Source organism: Kogia breviceps, chromosome 19, assembly GCF_026419965.1.
Source record: "Kogia breviceps isolate mKogBre1 chromosome 19, mKogBre1 haplotype 1, whole genome shotgun sequence".
Classification (NCBI taxonomy): domain Eukaryota; kingdom Metazoa; phylum Chordata; class Mammalia; order Artiodactyla; family Physeteridae; genus Kogia; species Kogia breviceps.
In genome coordinates, this window is record NC_081328.1 from 38,476,742 (window position 1) to 38,493,829 (window position 17,088).

Below are 17,088 nucleotides of genomic sequence, written 5' to 3' on the forward strand. Positions count from 1 at the left end.
AGACCCATAGGTGGGTGTGCCTGGCACAGTGCCAACCATACAGTGGTGAACCAGAGCCATCTATTCAGTCAACCATCCAGTAAGTGATTAATCCATGTGTCCAGCCCTGTGCTAAGTACAACACACTGCTCTAAGGAACCCCGCCTCCTGCTTCTGTGATCACTAAATGGGGTAAGCAAGACAGCAAGTCATCTGAGCCACCTGATTTGTCCCAGGCGCCCCAGGTAACCCAAAGAGTGACCGCGCAGGGACGAGTTCAAAGTCAGGGGGAGATGGCAGCTTGCCCTCTCAGTGGGCCCTGGGCTTCCTCAGAGGCCACCAACAAGAAAAACTGGACATACTACCAAGAGATATTTGCAAAAGGAAAAGCAATTCTTTATTGCATGGACATGGTACAGACCATGAGCTTGTTACACAATACAGCTGTTTCTTGCACCTCCCTGCTGTAAGGGAGGTGGGAAAGCTGAAGCGGGGTCTGGGAAAGCATGTGAAGCACCCAGCTAGGAGATGAGGGACCCCTTGAGCTGGACCCTCTGAAGGCAGGGCCTGGAGTCTGCTTTTCTTTTCTTTCTTTTTTTTTTTTTTTTCTGGCTGTGTTGGGTCTTCATTGCTGCATGCGGGCTTTCTCTAGTTGTGGCGAGTGGGGGGGCTGCTCTTGGTTGCAGTGCGAGGGCTTCTGATTGCAGCGGCTTCTCTTGTTGTGGAGCACAGGCTCTAGGTGCGTGGGCTTCAGTAGTTGTGGCTCGCGGGCTCTAGGGTGCAGGCTCAGTAGTTGGGGCTCACGGGCTTAGTTGCTCTGCGGCATGTGGGATCTTCCTGGACCAGGGCTCGAACCCATGTCCCCTGCACTGGCAGGGGAATTCTTAACCACTGTGACACCAGGGAAGCCCAAGTTTGCTTTTCTGGTCCCTCCAGCCAGCTGTCCACTCAGCCTGGGGAGGGTGGGGATGACGGGGATGTCTGTCTCTCCTGCGCTGGGCACTTAGATGTCTCTCTTTCGAGAAGAAACCACCTCCCCATCCACTGACTCCTCAACGTCGATGCGAACTTTGCCGTTGCCACCACCTCCCAGGGAGGCTGTAGAAAGAAGAGGCAAGCTTTAGAGGGGGAGGCTCTCTCTGTCCTCCCTCCCAAGGGGCCAGGACCTTGGCTGAGCTCTGGGAGAACTGCACAGCACCCCTGATAATGGCCACTGGCCAATCCTCCCAGAGCAGCCATGAGGACTGGTGCTGAATCACTCATCAAAGAGATTGGCAGCGGCACCGGCAGGTATGCTCTGTAGTGAGCAAGAATGTCAGGGCTTTTAAGCTGTACATAAACAGAAATTAATCATGGGCATTTTAGCATAAGTGCATGAAGTGGGGGCGGGCGGGGTTGGGGGGAGGCGGGGTGGGGGGGCTATGCCCTGAACAAAGCTTACTCATCCTGGAAGGTTCTCAGTAAATCTCAATCCCAACCCTACCTGGGGCTGATAGAGGGGTCCCACTGGGGAAGAGGTACCTACTGGAATGGGCACGTCCCCATGCTACTGGGATGCTTGGGCTCTTTCACCTTCCTCCCCATTCCAAGAAGAATTGTGGCTTCAATAGCTTCCCTCTCCCCTCAACTCAGGAAGAGTTAAGTCTCTTGGACTTCTCTGGTGGTTCAGTGGTTAAGACTCCACACTTCCACTGCAGGGGGCACGGGTTCAATCCCTCGTCAGGAAACTAAGATCCCGCATGCCACCCAGTGTGGCCAGAAAAAAAAAAAAAAGAAGAGTGAAGCCTCTTACCTTCTCTGGTACCAATGCCGGCCATCCTGAAAGAGAGGGGGAAGCAGATGTAAGCAACGGACAAAAGCTCAGGTCTGCCTACAGGAGGCCCCGGGAGACAGCTAAGCCGTCCTCTCCAGCCCTCACACCACCCTCACACCCACATCTGACTTCTCGAAAGCCTGGGACATCCGGAGAGCCACCCCCCAGCACACAGATTCGGATCTATGATAACATCCCATCTATTTCATGCTGGAAATGGAACCAGCATTAAATCCAAGACCACGAGCCCAATTGCTATCATTTACAGAAGGTACACAGGCCCAGAGAGGTGACATGACCTGCCCAAGGTAACGGCCAAAGCCTAGAGCGCAGAGTCCAGAACCTCTTACTCCTTGTTCTGTTGTCTTTTCACTGTAGACGCTGCACTTAAGATGACTCTCCCCCATCAACCACAACTGGCCCCTCCCTCACTGCCCCCTGCACCCGAGCCCCTGCCTGGCGTCCTGGCCCTCCAGCAGGCTGCGGTAGGTGGCGATCTCCTGCTCCAGTCGCGTCTTCACGTCCAGCAGCATCTTGTACTCCTGGTTCTGGCACTCCATCTCACTGCGGAGCTTGCTCAGCTGGGCCTCCATGCTGCTGATGAGGCCCTGGATCTGCTGCAGCTGCAGGGCGTAGCGGCACTCGGTATCCGCCAGCGTGCTCTCCAGCCCGGCTTTCTGGTGGGGCAGCAGACCAACAGACATCACATCAGGCTAGACAGGAAGGCGCCGAGAGCCTGGGGAGAGGGGCTGAATGGATCGCAAGGAACAGCCCCAAAGGGAGCTCCGGAACGCCAAGGCTTACACAGCCCTGGAGGGTGGAAGAGGCTGGGGTGGGTGGGGTGGGAGTCAGACCATGCTGAGCTGGGACTGCAGCTCCATCTCCAGCCCCTGCACCGTGCGTCTCAGGTCTGCGATCTCCACCTTGCCGGTCTGGATCATCTCTGTGTTGGAGGCTACCTCCTTATTCAGCTCCTCTGTCTGTAGGTCACACACAAGACAAGTGAGCTCCACGGGCCTCCCAGGAGCTCAGGGAGCTGGAGCGGGGCTGGCAGGTCAGGCCCACCTTGCTGAAGAACCAGGCCTCGGCGTCCCGGCGGTTCTTCTCTGCCATGGCCTCGTACTGCTCCCTCATCTCCGCCAGCACGTGGGTCAGGTCCACGCCCGGGGCTGCATCCATCTCCACGTTGACCTGGCCGGCCAGCTGGTTGCTGAACTCCTTCATCTCCTGCAGGGTGGGTGGGGCCCGTTCAGAGACAGAGGGCAGAAGCCAGAGCCGAGTCTGGGGTTCCACGTACCAATCCCGGCTCCATCCCTAACTCACCACGTGACGCTGGCTCTGCCCGGTACCCACCCCGGGCCCCTGTTTCCCACTGCACATGAAGAGTTTTGATCGCACGAGCCCCTCAGCACTAAGGATCCCTCCTCTCTAGGTCCTGCCGAGGGAGGACCTCAAGACAGTAGGGCCCTTGTGTGAGTTCATGAAGCAGATCAGGACAGCAGTGCCCGCTGGCCACCCGGCCTGGCTATGGATCAGAGGAGAAAAAGGGTCTGGGTCGACAGTGCCCCTTCCTCTCCATGGGGACCCCTGTGTTGGGGGGCGTGCATATCTGAACCACGAAGCCCTTCCCCCAACTATGAGGAGGCCCCGGAGGCCCCACTCTGCCTCCCAGAGGCCCCAGCCACTGCCTGGCTCTCACCTCCTCGTGGTTCTTCCGGAGGTAGGCCAGCTCCTCCTTCAGGCTCTCGGTCTGCAACTCCAGGTCGGCTCTGGCCAGGGTCAGCTCGTCCAGCACCCTGCGCAGGCCGTTGATGTCGGCTTCCACGCTCACGCGCAGGGCCAGCTCGTTCTCATACCTGGAAAGGAAAAGGGAACCCAAGTGAAGAAGGGTCTAGGGGTGAGACCCTTGAGTTGGGAGGGGTCTGGGCCACTTGAGTTGGGAGACAGAACAGAGAGAGCGTACTTGAGTCTGAAGTCATCCGCGGCCAGCCTGGCGTTGTCAATCTCCAGGATAACCCGGGAGTTGTCTATGGTGGCCGCCAGGATCTGCAGGATACAGGGAGCTGGTGTCTAGAGGACCCCTCCCTTTTCCCTGCCGCTCCCCCTGCCCTGCACCCCAGGCGGGACCCCTCACTAAACATCTCCCCTCTGACACCAGAAACGGAAGCCTGTAGGGCCCGGGGGCAGGGTCCAGGCCACCACTTGGTCTGCCCCAAGCCACCCTCCTCGTCTCCAGAACATGAAAGACCAAGGAGCCAGGGTTGCAGAGAACCCCCTGTGCAAACTGCCTGGCCCGGAGAGGGTGCGCTCTTGGGGGTACTCCACCAGCCTCCCCTGTAAACAACTCATGGTCTCCGGCCTCCTGCACACCTTAACACAGCCATGCATCTACAGAACATTCCAGTCAGGGGGAAACTGGAGGGCAGCTGCAGAAACCGGTGCAGGTGAGTGAAGGGTGAGTGAGTGTCTGGGAGAGCCCATACCCAGTTCCAGGTCGCCTAAGGTCCAACAGTGCTTTTGCCACCCAAGACATTCGAAGGGTGAGGCAGGCAGTCCTGCCGTTCTAGACTCCTAGAACCTGAGGTTCATCTCTACATCTCAGTTCTTGCAAAAAAAAACCAAAGGAACGCTCTAGGCAGAGCCCTGCAGGGTGTGAGCACCGCCCCCACCTTGACCCCTACTGGTTGAGACCAGCGTGCCAGGATCCCCAGCACTGCCAGGTGGAGCGGATGTTTGCGGGACCCACACCTGGAACGCATTCTCCATGCTCCAAGTTCGCTGAGGTTGCACATCATTACCTGGCAAGGCAAGGATTTCCCCCAGGCAGCTGGCACCAGCCACCTGCTCCCTTCTCCCTGACACCCGAAGACTCACCTTGTCTCGGAGTTCTTCTATGGTCTTGAAGTAGCGGCTGTAGTCGTGCTCCGGGCTGCTTGGGCTCTGCTTCTGGTACCAGTCGCGGATCTTCACCTCCAGGTCAGCGTTGGCCTCCTCCAGGGCGCGCACCTTCTCCAGGTAGGAGGCCAGGCGGTCGTTCAGGTTCTGCATGGTGAGCTTCTCGTTGCCAGAGAGGAGGCCGCCACTGCCGAAGTCACCAAAGCCACCACCAAAGCCTCCACCCAAACCACTACCAGCCCCTCCACTGAAGCCGCCCCCATAGCCCCCTGCTGACCCCGAGGAGACAAACCTGGCAGAAGAAACTGAGATACTGCGGCTCCCACCTCCCCCATAGAGACTCCCTCCACCAAAGCCTCCTCTCCCAGCCATGAGGGAACCCCCCCAGGTCGGGCCACCCCCAAAGGTGGAGGAAGAAGTCTGCAGAAATGTGGTGCTCATGGCCAGGCAGCAGCCCTGAGCTCTCAGCAGCACAAGCAAAGCTGGCAGGAGGCGTGAGCTGGGCTGAAACCCGAGATCTGCACCTGTCACCCCCAGCCCCTGGCTCCTTATATACCCCTCCCAGGGTGTCGTGGGACCATGTCTCCTCCCCCAAAGGGAAGCCAACTCCTTCTACGTCCCTGACAAACACAGCCACCTGTACACCTCTACGTGGCCAGTATGGGGTTTTTCTCTTTCCCTCTTTTTTTTTTTTTTTTTTTAAAATGCAACAAAAGAGATGATGATTCATTCTGAATGGTGTTTTGCCCCGGGCCATGGCTTTAACACCTGGATTACAGGTTCGTCTCTGCACTCCAGGAGAAAACCTGGAAGGGGCAAACTCGCATCCCATCTGCCAGGCCTCCGCCTGCACTCTTAGAGGCTCAGGTCAACTCCACCCTCCGCTGGACTTCTCTGCTGCCCGCAGGTGGCCGGCTCCCTGCTCTCAGTGTGAGAATCCGCTTTCCATCGCTGCCCTGTGTGGTCCCTCTCCCAGACCCCACGTGTGAGCCTGCGGCCTCTGGGGATCGGCAGGCAGAGGTCCACAGAGGAATGCAGGGCCCACGGGGACAGGCTGAGGACAGGAGAGGGGTCCTGAGTCAAGTTCCAGCTGAGGTGACCAGAGGGGCCAGCCTCTGTCACCTCCCTGATGCTCCAAATGGACCCCTCTCCTCCTCTCCTCCCCCACCCACAGGCCCCCTCCTTCTTCTCCAGTTCCACCCTGCCCTCAGCCCCATGGCACTGGCATTCTCACAAAAGCCAGAGGGCTCAGGGCTGACAAGGTGCTGACTGATAACCCCACCACCTGTCAACTGCATGTCACTGAACCTTTGCTTGCTCCTGGGACGAGTTGGGGCAAACCTCTGCAGATAAGACGGGAGCAAGTCCCAGAAAGCCCCTGCTTTCTCCAGGGAGAGGCAAGTCGCTGCACAGCGGGGCTAGATTAACGGCTGTTTGTCCTGTCAAGCACTGCAGGGCTGGGGAGGGACCCGATCCAGAAAGCTGTGTGTGTCTGAGCACCATGAGGGGGGAGGGGATAGAGAGGCCTGGAGGCCAGGCTGGAAGACACCTCAGAGATCTTTGTGTTTGCTTGTTTTGTTGTTGTTGTTTTGTTTTGTTTTACCATCTTTATTGGAGTATAACTGCTTTACAATGGTGTGTTAGTTTCTGCTTTACAACAAAGGGAATCAGTTATATGTATACATATGTTCCCATATCGCTTCCCTCTTGCGTCTCCCTCCCTCCCACCCCTCTAGGTGGTCACAAAGCACCGAGCTGATCTCCCTGCGCCATGCGGCTGCTTCCCACTAGCTGTCTATTTTACGTTTGGCAGTGTATATATGTCCATGCCACTCTCTCACTTTGTCCCAGCTTACCCTTCCCCCTCCCCACATCATCAAGTCCATTCTCTTAGTAGGTCTGCATCTCCATTCCCGTCTTACCCCTAGGTTCTTCATGACCTTTTTTTTTTTTTTCTTAGATTCCATATATATGTGTTAGCATACGGTATTTGTTTTTCTCTTTCTGACTTTGTTCACTCTGTATGACAGACCAGGCACCGCTTCAGAGAGCAGGATGCTGAGGCCGGAGAGGGGAGTCCAGCACTCAGGGGAGCCTTCTCTGCCGTCAGCTCAAAGGCCCGATTTCGATTTTCCGGGGATACCTGATACCTGTGGGCAGTGCCACTGGAGGCGTGGCCTGGCCCTCTGGCTTTGGCTGTGGGGTTTAGAGAGAGCCAGGGGCGGAGAAGTGAGCAAGACCAGGCTGGAGAGTCAGGAGGAGGATTCCTGGACCACAGCTGCAACACCGTGAGGTTGACGGAGCTCTGGATTCCCTGGGGCCTGGCTTCAAGCCCGGCTCTACCCATCACTGCTTGGAAAACCTTGGACACGGTACCTTTCAAGTCTCAGTTTCCTTGTGGCAACAGGCACTCTCAGCTCCCACTTACGGAGAAGCCCTGAGGCCCAAGAGCCCCCATCCTGCCTCCTCCTTGCTCCCCGTCTTCTGAGGCACTGGCTAGTGTGGGGTGCACGTCCAATACTTAGGACTCCCAAGTACCATCACCTGGGGGGACTTTTTTTTGTCCTTGGGCATCAGATCTGCCCTGTGAGTGACCGTCATACTCTGTCATATTCTTCCATAACCAGCACTTATTGGGCAGTACAGTTCATTGTTATTATTGCTCTAATAACAGTAAATTCTTACTTCCACGGCATCCTTCACAGTTTACAAAGCACTTCTGCATCCACGCCTCCTCTATTCCTCACAGCTAAGAAGATGATCCCTGCCCCTATTTCAGAAGGAATGAAATTGCAGCTCAGAGAGGGAAGTGATTTGTATAAGGTGGCACAGCTAGTAAGAAGTCATCGCCAGGACTCACTGGGTCCTCTGACCTCCCCCCTCCCACTCAAACAGAAGACAGGAAAAGAAGGTGTTCCCCTCCCCAGACCCCAGATTCCTGCACCTGAGCTGGGGTCGTGGAGTATTCCTGGCACGTGGGGCTGGGCTTCTCCTAGCCCAGCAACACAGTGAGCCAGCCTCTGAGTGCTGGGCCCAGACAGTGAGGTATTGTCTCGTGGGTGGGAGGATACTGTCTTTTCCTCAGAAAGAAAGATAATCAAACTCAGATCAGCCATAGCTCATTAAAGCCTCTGCAGACATTATGGCCCCAGCAATTACCCCGGGAAAAATTATGTACCATCACCCGGGGGTGAAGGAGGGCTGGACCCCAGCCAACCTCTCTCTGTACCCTGACTCCCCTCCAGCAGCCCCTCAAGGGGGCTTTCCCTCCACTCTCAGGCCCAGGCCAGGCAGCAGCTGCCCCAGTCACAAATCCCTGGTTTCGGTCCAAACAGTGCCTATGAGCTCAAGGTCTGGGTGACCAGAGCCTACTCACTAGCACCAGAAGGGAATGGCTGGGCAAGGGCGGAGATCAAGCTCCATTTGGCTCCAGCCCAGACTGCAGACCTGGGCCCTGCCCCAGGCAGCCCGCCTGGGATGCTGTGCCAGTTTCTGTCCTTTGCCCACTGCAGGCAGACAGGCTGTCCCAGAGCCGGCCTTCCCTCCTTGGGATGGGACCATGCAGCCCAGTGGAAAGACCCTGAGCTGGACTCCACCTCTGGGTGTGACACAACGCCTCCGAGCCAGGCTCCTGACTTAAAATTGGGCCATTTTCCCACTTACATGAGATACAAAGAAGAGTCAAAATCGTAGAGACAGGAAGTGTAATGGTGGTTGCCAGGGGTGGGGAGGGAGAATGAGGAGTTATGGTTTAATGGGGGTAAAGTTTCAGTTTTACAAGATGGAAAGAGTTTTGAGGATGGAGGGTGATGATGCTTGCACTACAATGTGAGTGAACAGAACTGCCACAGAACTGTGCACCGAGAAACGGGTAACATGGTAACGTTTATGTTATGTGTATTTTACCACGATAAAAAAATTTAAAAAAAAACCAAAACACTGACCCCATTAACACTGCAGCTACAGGGCCACAGTGAGCATTCAGTGTCACAGGGGGAGCGGGGACCTCCATAGATGTCAGAATCCTCCCTCACTCCTCCGCTCCCCAGGGAGATGTCAGGGTCAGAGCGAGGGCATGCCCTGGGGCCTGGAGAATTCCTCATTTCTCACTTATTAGTTATGTGGCTTTGGGTAATCAAGCCTCCTCTCTCCGAGCCTCAGTCTACCCATTAGAAAAATGGAAATAACTCTGGCCCAGTCTGACTCACGGGGATGCAGCAAGATGACGGGCCGGAAATGCTTGCAAACTGAAGCCGGCATCAGCTGGGCTGGAAAGACCCTGCCCCCCCAAAGCCCCTCCCCCTTCCTCTCGCTCCCTTTCCTCTATCCCAGCTGCTTCTGTCAACACAGTACCCCGAGTTTCAGCTCCCAGACTGAGACAGAGAAGTGTCCACACACGCGCGCGCACACACACACACACACACACACACACACACACACACACACACACACACACAAAGGAAAGCTTTATTCCTGACACCCAGACCTGAGACCCAGTCACCAGCCCCACCTGTATGGGGCCCAGACCCCGCCTCACAGCCACATTCCAGGGGCCTCTGGGGCACAGGGGAGAGTTTCAGCTGTGACAACAGAGGCTTTCACGAACAGGGGACAAATATCTCAGGGCAGTCCCAGCCTGGGACTGGGGGTGCAGCCAGGCCTCTGGCCTCTACCTCCAAGGCCTCCTAAGTCAAGTGGGAGACTGGGTCTGTAGGTGCCGATGGCCACAGCGGAATAGCTGGGGACGTGGCAGAAGGGGCTCCTGGCCCAGGGCTGCGGCAGGGGAAGCAGGAAGAGCTGGGCTCGGGGGTCACCAGCCTGTGATTTGGAGTAAGCTAATGAGCCTACCAAGCTCCATGGAAAATGGCGAAAAAAGCACCCCCTTCAGGATGAACACCAGGTATGGCGGGGTCCTGAGCCTCCTTAGCGCAGTGCTGAGCACGGTGGCAGAGCGTCGATCTGTTCCCCTAGAGAGCTTCCGCCTCACTCAGCCCCCTCCCTCACAGGGTCGGCCGCTGTCACAGCCAGATCCACGGGGCCTGAACAGACCCACTCAGCCTGGACCTCTCTGCTGGGGGAAGTGGGACTTATTTACCTTTAATTGGCCTCCATTCTTGGCAGCTAAGCTGTAAACCCCAGGGGCAGGACCATACCAACCCAAGGGCAGAGCTGTACCAGGAAGCTGGGACTTGCATTCCTTTGGGGGCCCAGGACGGGCCCCAGGCAAGCCAGTTTGGGGGTCTCTGTGGGAGGTCTAGGTCACAGCTGGGTCCTATTCCAGGCTCTGGACCCAGGTATGGGCTGGCGGGCGTTAAGGGGCTTACGCAGGGCTGCCAGGGGATGGATGGAGGTGTCAGTGCATGCGCGCACACACCCCAACGAGGGCGTCCTCTCCAGCCCTGTTCTGAGCTGGTGCCCGCCCCCTGACCCCAAAGCCCCAGTTTCTCCTTAATTAGGTGGAGAAACCTGTCAGGAGGAACTGCCTCAGGGGATCCCAGTCCTAGACCTTCACACAGAGCAAGACTGGAATGTACTGAGGAAACGGCACAGCAGTGTCATCCTAGGAGATGGGGTGCAGGGGTGGCACTGTAGGCTAAGAATCAGGAAATGTAATTCTGGTCCTAGCTCTGCCATGTAGTTGCTATGTGGCCTTGGTCAAGTTACTTAACCTCTCTGAGCCTGTTTCCTACTCTATAGGATATAGAGTGTTGTTTGATTCAATAGCACTTAGTAGGTGCTCAGTAAACATTAATGACAGATACACAAACACACAGCAACCCTTGGGGTGAGTTCAGTGGAAAGAAAACTAAATCTGGAAGCAAACACCAGTTTCAAATCCCACCTTTGCCATGTGTTAGAACAGTTATATATACAACAACCCACCTCGCCTCTCTGAGCCTTAGTTTATCCCTCTGTAAAATGGGAGCAACGCTTATTTAACAACCTTGTTTTAGGGGACACGTGAGATACACGAAGACCTCTGCAAACAGGAATTACTGTAACAGCTGGAGTTTGTGAGCGCCCTCCCTCCCCTTTCCTGGGAAAGGGTGGACTCTGGTCCAAATGAAACCTACACAGTAAAACCTAAACAGTGCCAAGGCCTGGCCCCCCGCCATGGGCTGAAATAACAAACTCAACGTCCTTCCTCCCTTGGGCCATAAAGTTTTATTGGAAGGTCAGGGGGAGAGCCAGGGAGAAGCATCCCTCCCCTCCCCTGCCCCTACCCAGGGGAATCCCTCTGCAGCAGAGGAGGAAGGCCAGGAGGCTGCCAGACTCAGAGGACCTTCGGGGTGGACACGCTGTTGTGGTAGGCATCCTGGCCCTCCAGCAGGTTTCGGTAGGTGGCAATCTCCTGCTCCAGCCGGGACTTGATGTCCATGAGGTGTTGGTACTCCTGGTTCTGTCGCTCGGTGTCGGCACGCACATCGCTCAGCTGGGCTTCGACACCACTGATTAGCGCCTGGATGTGCGCCAGCTGGGCTCCGAAGCGAGCCTCCGTTTCGGCCAGCGTGCCTTCCAGGGCAGCTTTCTGAGGGCAGGGAGAGGGAAGGAGACTCAGCAGAGCCTGGTGCCCAGCAATGGCATGGGCCCGGCCACCATCCTGGCTGCCCGAGGCCGCAAGGACACGAGTGTGCGTCCCACAGGGCAGAGGGCACATACCATGCTGAGCTGAGACTGCAGCTCGATCTCCAGACCCTGGAGGGTACGCCGCAGGTCGGTGACCTCCGTCTTGCTGATCTGCAGCTGCTCCGTGTGGCCAGCGACCTCCCTGTTCAGCTCCTCGGTCTGCAGTTAGAGGAGGCGGAGGGAGTAAGCGCTGAGGCGGACCCAGGCGGACCCTTGCCTGGGAGCATTAAGCCCACTCTCCTTGCCACCTCCCCAAGTGGCACCTGCCTCCCCCTCCACACCTGGCTGGTGAACCAGGCCTCAGCATCCTTCCGGTTCTTGTCAGCCATGACCTCATATTGGCTTCTCATGTCGCTCAGGATCTTTGCTAGGTCGATGCCCGGAGCGGAGTCCACCTCCACGCTGACCTGACCACCCACCTGGCTCTTCAGGACACCGATTTCCTAGAAAGATACAGCAGAGATGGGCATGTCAGGGCCCAGAGCCTGCTGGGCCTGAGCCAGGTCACGCCCCCATCCCCCAGGCCATAGGGGGCTGGTTTCCAGGTGCAGACCTAGGAGCTAGCACTGGGGTACAGACGGGGTCACCACCATCCCCTGCTGGAACCCTTGGGAGCCACATGACACACTCAGGGCCAGGTCAAGGGTACAGCAGATGTGGCCACGGTCAGAGGATACAGGATAAAAAAAAGTGTCCTCAGCTCTGGGATGCTGGGCTGGGATGGATGGGAAGCCCAGCTTGAAACCCACCTCCTCGTGGTTCTTCTTCAGGTAGGCCAGCTCCTCCTTCAGACCCTCGATCTGCAGCTCCAGGTCGGCTCTGGACAGGGTCAGCTCGTCCAGCACCCTGCGCAGGCCGTTGATGTCGGCCTCCACGCTCATGCGCAGGGCCTGCTCCGTCTCGAACCTTTCAGAGGAAATAGTTGCAGTCGGGCCAGCATTTCCTCTGCACCTCTGAAGACTTCCCCACCTCCCCTGGGTTCAGGGGCCCATGGGGGATGGGGTGTGCTTCAGACCAGCTGGGGTGGGTGAAAGCAGAGTCCATTCCCCTCACGGCACTGAGCCCCATAAGGGCCTGAGATTGCCCCCCTCCCCTGCCCTGGCTTCTGCAGCCCCCAAGGCAGAAACACTCACTCACTTGGTTCGAAAGTCATCTGCAGCCAAACGGGCGTTGTCGATCTGCAGGACTATCTTGGAATTCTCAATGGTGGCACCAAGAATCTGGAAGGCGGAAGGCAGGAGATTGGCACCAGTTCAGTACATGGGCACTGTCCACCCACTTTCTTCCCAGAGGAGAGAGAAGAGCAAAGGAGTATGCGTGCCTGTGTGCCTCCGCCGCCTGGAGACCAAAGCCTCAGCCATCCAGGCTGCCCAGCAGCCTGCTCTCTGGGAGGCCCTGGAATGCGTCCAGGCCCCGGAGCTGGAGCAGGAGAAACTACTGCCAGGGAGGTAAGCCTGGGGGAAAAGTCTCCACGACCTGCACCCAGGGAAACTCTAAATGCTCGCAGGGAGGCATTTGCGGATCTAGATCCGCAAACCAGATGCAGGGAGCACAGGGGTCGCCCTGGGGTCTGACCGCCACTCAAAGCACATTCTGCCTTCAGGGAAGGGAAAGGCTTCTGTTGAGCATCTATTATGTGCTGGCACTTTGTGCCTCCTCTTTGAGGCAAAACGTATTCCCTCATGTAGGTCACAGTTAATAAAGTTTGAAAGCTCGTTGTTTACATCTCTAGCTCTCCCTCATCTACGGGTCTGGTCTAGGCCCCTGGCACCCAGCACCACGCCAGGCGCAGGGTGGGCCCTGGCCTACGCTGTGGGGACTGTGCGTTTGGAGACCCAACGTGTGAGGCTGTTAAATGTCCCACTGGCTTCTGAAACATTTCTTCTGGACCGAGATCCCAGCTCTGAGCTGTTCCCTGTGGGCAGAGACCAAGCCCCACCCTGAAGGACCCTGAGGCCGCCCAGCAAGGCTGTAGCTGGGACCCGGGGTCTCCACCCACACGGCACTGGGCCTCTCCAGAGAGGTCTTCTCAAGCTCAGCATTCGTCTCTCCTTTACCCAGTCCAGGGGCCACAGCATATGTCCCCCCTTGACCAGGGGCCAGAGTTGGCCTCTCCCATTCTTCCTAGAGCTCCTCTTAAGTCCCTAGTGGCCCCCTGGGCGGGGGAGGGGCTTCAGCCTCAGCGGGCTGGAAACCAGACCCGCCCCGCCGGGAGAAAAGGAATGCAGAAGGCCTCTCGCCCGGGGCAGCAGACTGCAGGTCTGGCCCGGCGAGAACCAGATTCCTCCCTGGCCAAACTCTTGCATTTCCCTGTTGCACAGCGACTCAGGTCCAGACTCCAGGGCAGCCCACAGCGCGCCCCATCTCTCGCCCCTCCTTCCTCCCCGCTTTCCCAGGCCTAGCCTACCGGCGCGCCTTCTTCCTCCCGCCCTCCAGTCCCCCACATTAACCCGCCCCCACCCCAGCTCCCGGACCCCCCCCCCCCCGCTGGCCTCCACTTCCTGCCCCGTGGTCCTGCCCCTCCTCACCGGCCGGCTTACCTCCGCCCCACCCTGCGGGCCCTCCCCCATCCTAACACTCGCTCCCGCCCCCGCCGGGCAGTGGCTCTGGCGCCCGCCGCCCCCGCCTCGGGCCTCGCCCGGCCCGCGGGGCTGGGTATCCGCGGCAGGTACACTTCCCGCGGCCGGGCCGCCTCCCACCTGGTCCCGCAGGTCCCCGATGGTCTTGAAGTAGTGGCTGTAGTCGCGGGCGGGCCCGGGCCCCTGCTTCTGGTACCAGTCGCGGATCTTCACCTCCAAGTCGCCGTTGGCCTCCTCCAGGGCGCGCACCTTCTCCAGGTAGGAGGCCAGGCGGTCGTTGAGGTTCTGCATGGTGACCTTCTCGTTGCCCGCCAGCAGCCCGTCGGAGCCGGCCAGGGCGCCCGCATAGCCGCCGCCGTAGCCCCCGGAGGAGGACGAGGACACGAAGCGGGCGGAGGACACCGACACGCCGCGGCCACCCGAGCCCCCGTGGATGCTGGGCGCGCGGAAGGCGCCTCCCGCCCCGAAGCGCATGGAGCCGCTGCCCAGACCCCCGAAGGACGAGGTGGCCGACGACTGGCGATAGCTGTAAGAAGTCATGGCGAAGGAGGACGCGGGCGACACCGGTCGGAGTGGCTGCAGTCGGCAAGAGGAGTGGCTGCAGTCGGCAAGAGGAGTGGCGAGGCCCTCACCTGGCGCCTTTTATGCCCGGGGTTGGGCGGGGGAGGGGGGACGGTGTCGAGCGGATATCTGAGGGCCCAGGAATTTGCAGGCTCCTGAGTGCAAATACGGGCGCTCTCCCCATTGGTCAGTTCCTGGCGGCTCTGCTTCCGTCCGACTCTCCCTTCCCAGGGGCCAGAGGCTCCTGCCCTCCGGAGAGCTGCCCCCCACCAGCCCACTCAGACGCCTAGCCACACACCCTGCTGGCACACTCGTTCGGATCTTCACCCCCACCACACGTACACTTAGACATCCCCGCAATTCACATGCTGGCCCTCCCCCATTAAGATCACCCAGAGGGCTTCCCTGGTGGCGCAGTGGTCGAGAATCCGCCTGCCGATGCAGGGGACACGGGTTCGTGCCCCCGTCCGGGAAGATCCCACATGCCGCAGAGCGGCTGGGCCCGTGAGCCATGGCCGCTGAGCCTGCGCGTCCGGAGCCTGTGCTCCGCAACGGGAGAGGCCACAGCAGTGAGAGGCCCGCGTACCACGAAAAAAAAAAAAAAAAAAGATCACCCAGAGTTTGACACCCCCCCAGGAATTAGAGTTTTTCTGAGAGTACACGCCGAGACGTCAGCGCCCCCAGTGATCCCTCACTCAGAGTCCCCCCATCACATTCTGAGCCCCTTCTTGTGATCAAAATTAACCCCCACCAAAGTACATTCACCTGATTCCTATGCCCCACTGGGAATTACACTCTCTCAGAACCTGCCCCTTGGGGATCACCCACACCCTGACCCCCCTTCAGTCCCCCACATGAGGTGCTCTGAGCTGCAACTTCCCAGGCCTCCTGAGACAAAGCCGCCCCACCCTGCTGTGGCCATACAAAGCCCCAAGGTGACAATAGGCTCCTGGGAACAGCTGCTGGAAGGGGTTCTGCAGCAGGACTGTAAAAGGCACCTTCAGAATCCCGAGCTCAAGCCAGAACCCCACCTGGGAGCTGAACCCCCGACTCAGTACTCTCACCAACCATCCACCCACGCGCCCCCCCAACCAGGACAACCCTCTACCCTCCGACCCCCAAAGCATGCATCTGACACAGACTTACTGAAGTGATGCTGTAGGGAGGCATCTGAGTCTAAGGGAGGCGAGTAACTCGCCCATGAGGCTTTTAGCGCCTGCTGCCCAGAGACAGGATGGAATCCCTCCCTCCTTGTGAGCATCTCCAAGGAGGGTGTCAGAGGCTGAATCCTGTGCCTAACAGTCCTGTCCTAGTACATGGATGAATGACTGGATTGCTAGGGAGGGCGCCCACACACAACGTGGAGAGTTTTGATAATAGAGGAAGGAGTCCCTCCGCTCCACACACAACCCCCAGCCCCGTTTTTCATCCAGCTCAGTAATTCCACCCACCTTTTTGATCGCCTTGGAGGCCCCCCTGCCAGACACTGCGGGGCCCTGAAGCAGCCTCACCCCAGTTCCTGTCCACAGGGACCTCACCCCTCCTCAGAACTGTCCCCACAGTTCCTTTGCATCCTTATGTCAGAGCAGCCACCCAATCTCAGGACAGAGGCCCGGTGCCCTTTTGACAGGGTGGTAGGGAGATGGGTCAGTTACTCTCAGTTTCCTGTGAAATCTTGGGCCTCCTCTCTGCATATTATCACCTGGGTCACCTGTGGCTAAATAAAGACTTGTCCCCAACTTCTGAAACCTGCCCCCAATAAACTGTCTTCTGGCCACCAATTGATCCAGGAACAGGGACAGCAAACCCCCCCTACACACACACATACACACACACACCCCCATAACCCACCAGGAGCAGCCCCAAGCCACTAGGAAGGCCAGCCTCGGGCTGTTTAAACTAGTGAATCAGACCTGCAAGTGGGTCCTGGGGCTCCAAGGGGGAAGAAGACTCAAGGCTGGCCCTGAAAGCAGGGTGTGGCTGGGCTTTCACAAAGGTTGTAGCTGCCAGGGCTGATCTGACATGAGTCACTATTTGGCCTTAAGGAGGAGGCCTGCTCTTAGTAGGGGAAGGAGGAGATCGGCCAGATAGTTGCTAGCACACCAAGCCCCAGCTGGAACCTCTGCTTCTGTGGCCTCATAGGAGAGTTTGGGAAGGGACTTTGCATTAGAAAACAAAGAATAGGACCAACAGTTCTCCTCCAAAGATTAACTGGTTGTGAGTTCACTAAACTTCAGAAGAGCTTAGAGTCCCAGCCCCCTACCCCAAAGCCATAAGAACAATTGACTGCAGGGTAGTACCATTTACAAAGCCTTTTCTGATCTCATTGGATTCCCACAGAAGCCCAGTGGAAAAGGTATTCTTATGCCCATTTTACAGATGAGGAAACAGAAGCTTCGAGAGGGGCAGCCAGGAGTGTCAGATTCTGGCTTCCAGCCTCTTAATCCTCAGCCCCATGGCCTGGGGTCCTGAGTGCAACAGAGGCTGCACTCTCCCTTCCAGGGAAGTCCCAGCTCCAAAACGACTCCTTCGGGTCTCTTTCCCCCCAAATCCTAGGCTAACTCCAAAGACAGTCCCCTGCTCCCACTCTGGCCAGAACAGTGCCTAGCACCTTCCACCATGAGTTGTGTTGCT

General features: G+C 57.9%; 2 protein-coding genes across 2 annotated transcripts; both read right to left on the reverse strand.

Annotated features, from left to right (window-relative positions):
* Nucleotides 1-351: 351 nt before the first annotated feature.
* Nucleotides 352-5,128, reverse strand: LOC131746920 (keratin, type I cytoskeletal 15). The gene is made up of 8 exons (XM_059048695.2): nucleotides 4,667-5,128; nucleotides 3,756-3,838; nucleotides 3,492-3,648; nucleotides 2,858-3,019; nucleotides 2,647-2,772; nucleotides 2,249-2,469; nucleotides 1,772-1,797; nucleotides 352-1,077 (listed from the first exon to the last, which is right to left on the reverse strand). Exons 1-8 carry the CDS (start codon nucleotides 5,126-5,128, stop codon nucleotides 983-985), a joined length of 1,332 nt encoding a protein of 443 aa, XP_058904678.1. The 3' UTR covers nucleotides 352-982.
* A 5,703-nt stretch (nucleotides 5,129-10,831) lies between these two features.
* On the reverse strand, nucleotides 10,832-15,683 carry LOC131746921 (keratin, type I cytoskeletal 19). The gene is made up of 7 exons (XM_059048696.2): nucleotides 15,601-15,683; nucleotides 14,014-14,469; nucleotides 12,452-12,534; nucleotides 12,064-12,220; nucleotides 11,596-11,757; nucleotides 11,348-11,473; nucleotides 10,832-11,216 (listed from the first exon to the last, which is right to left on the reverse strand). The coding sequence occupies exons 1-7, from the start codon at nucleotides 15,622-15,624 to the stop codon at nucleotides 10,962-10,964; spliced, it is 1,263 nt and encodes a 420-aa protein (XP_058904679.2). The 5' UTR covers nucleotides 15,625-15,683; the 3' UTR covers nucleotides 10,832-10,961.
* Nucleotides 15,684-17,088: the final 1,405 nt, after the last annotated feature.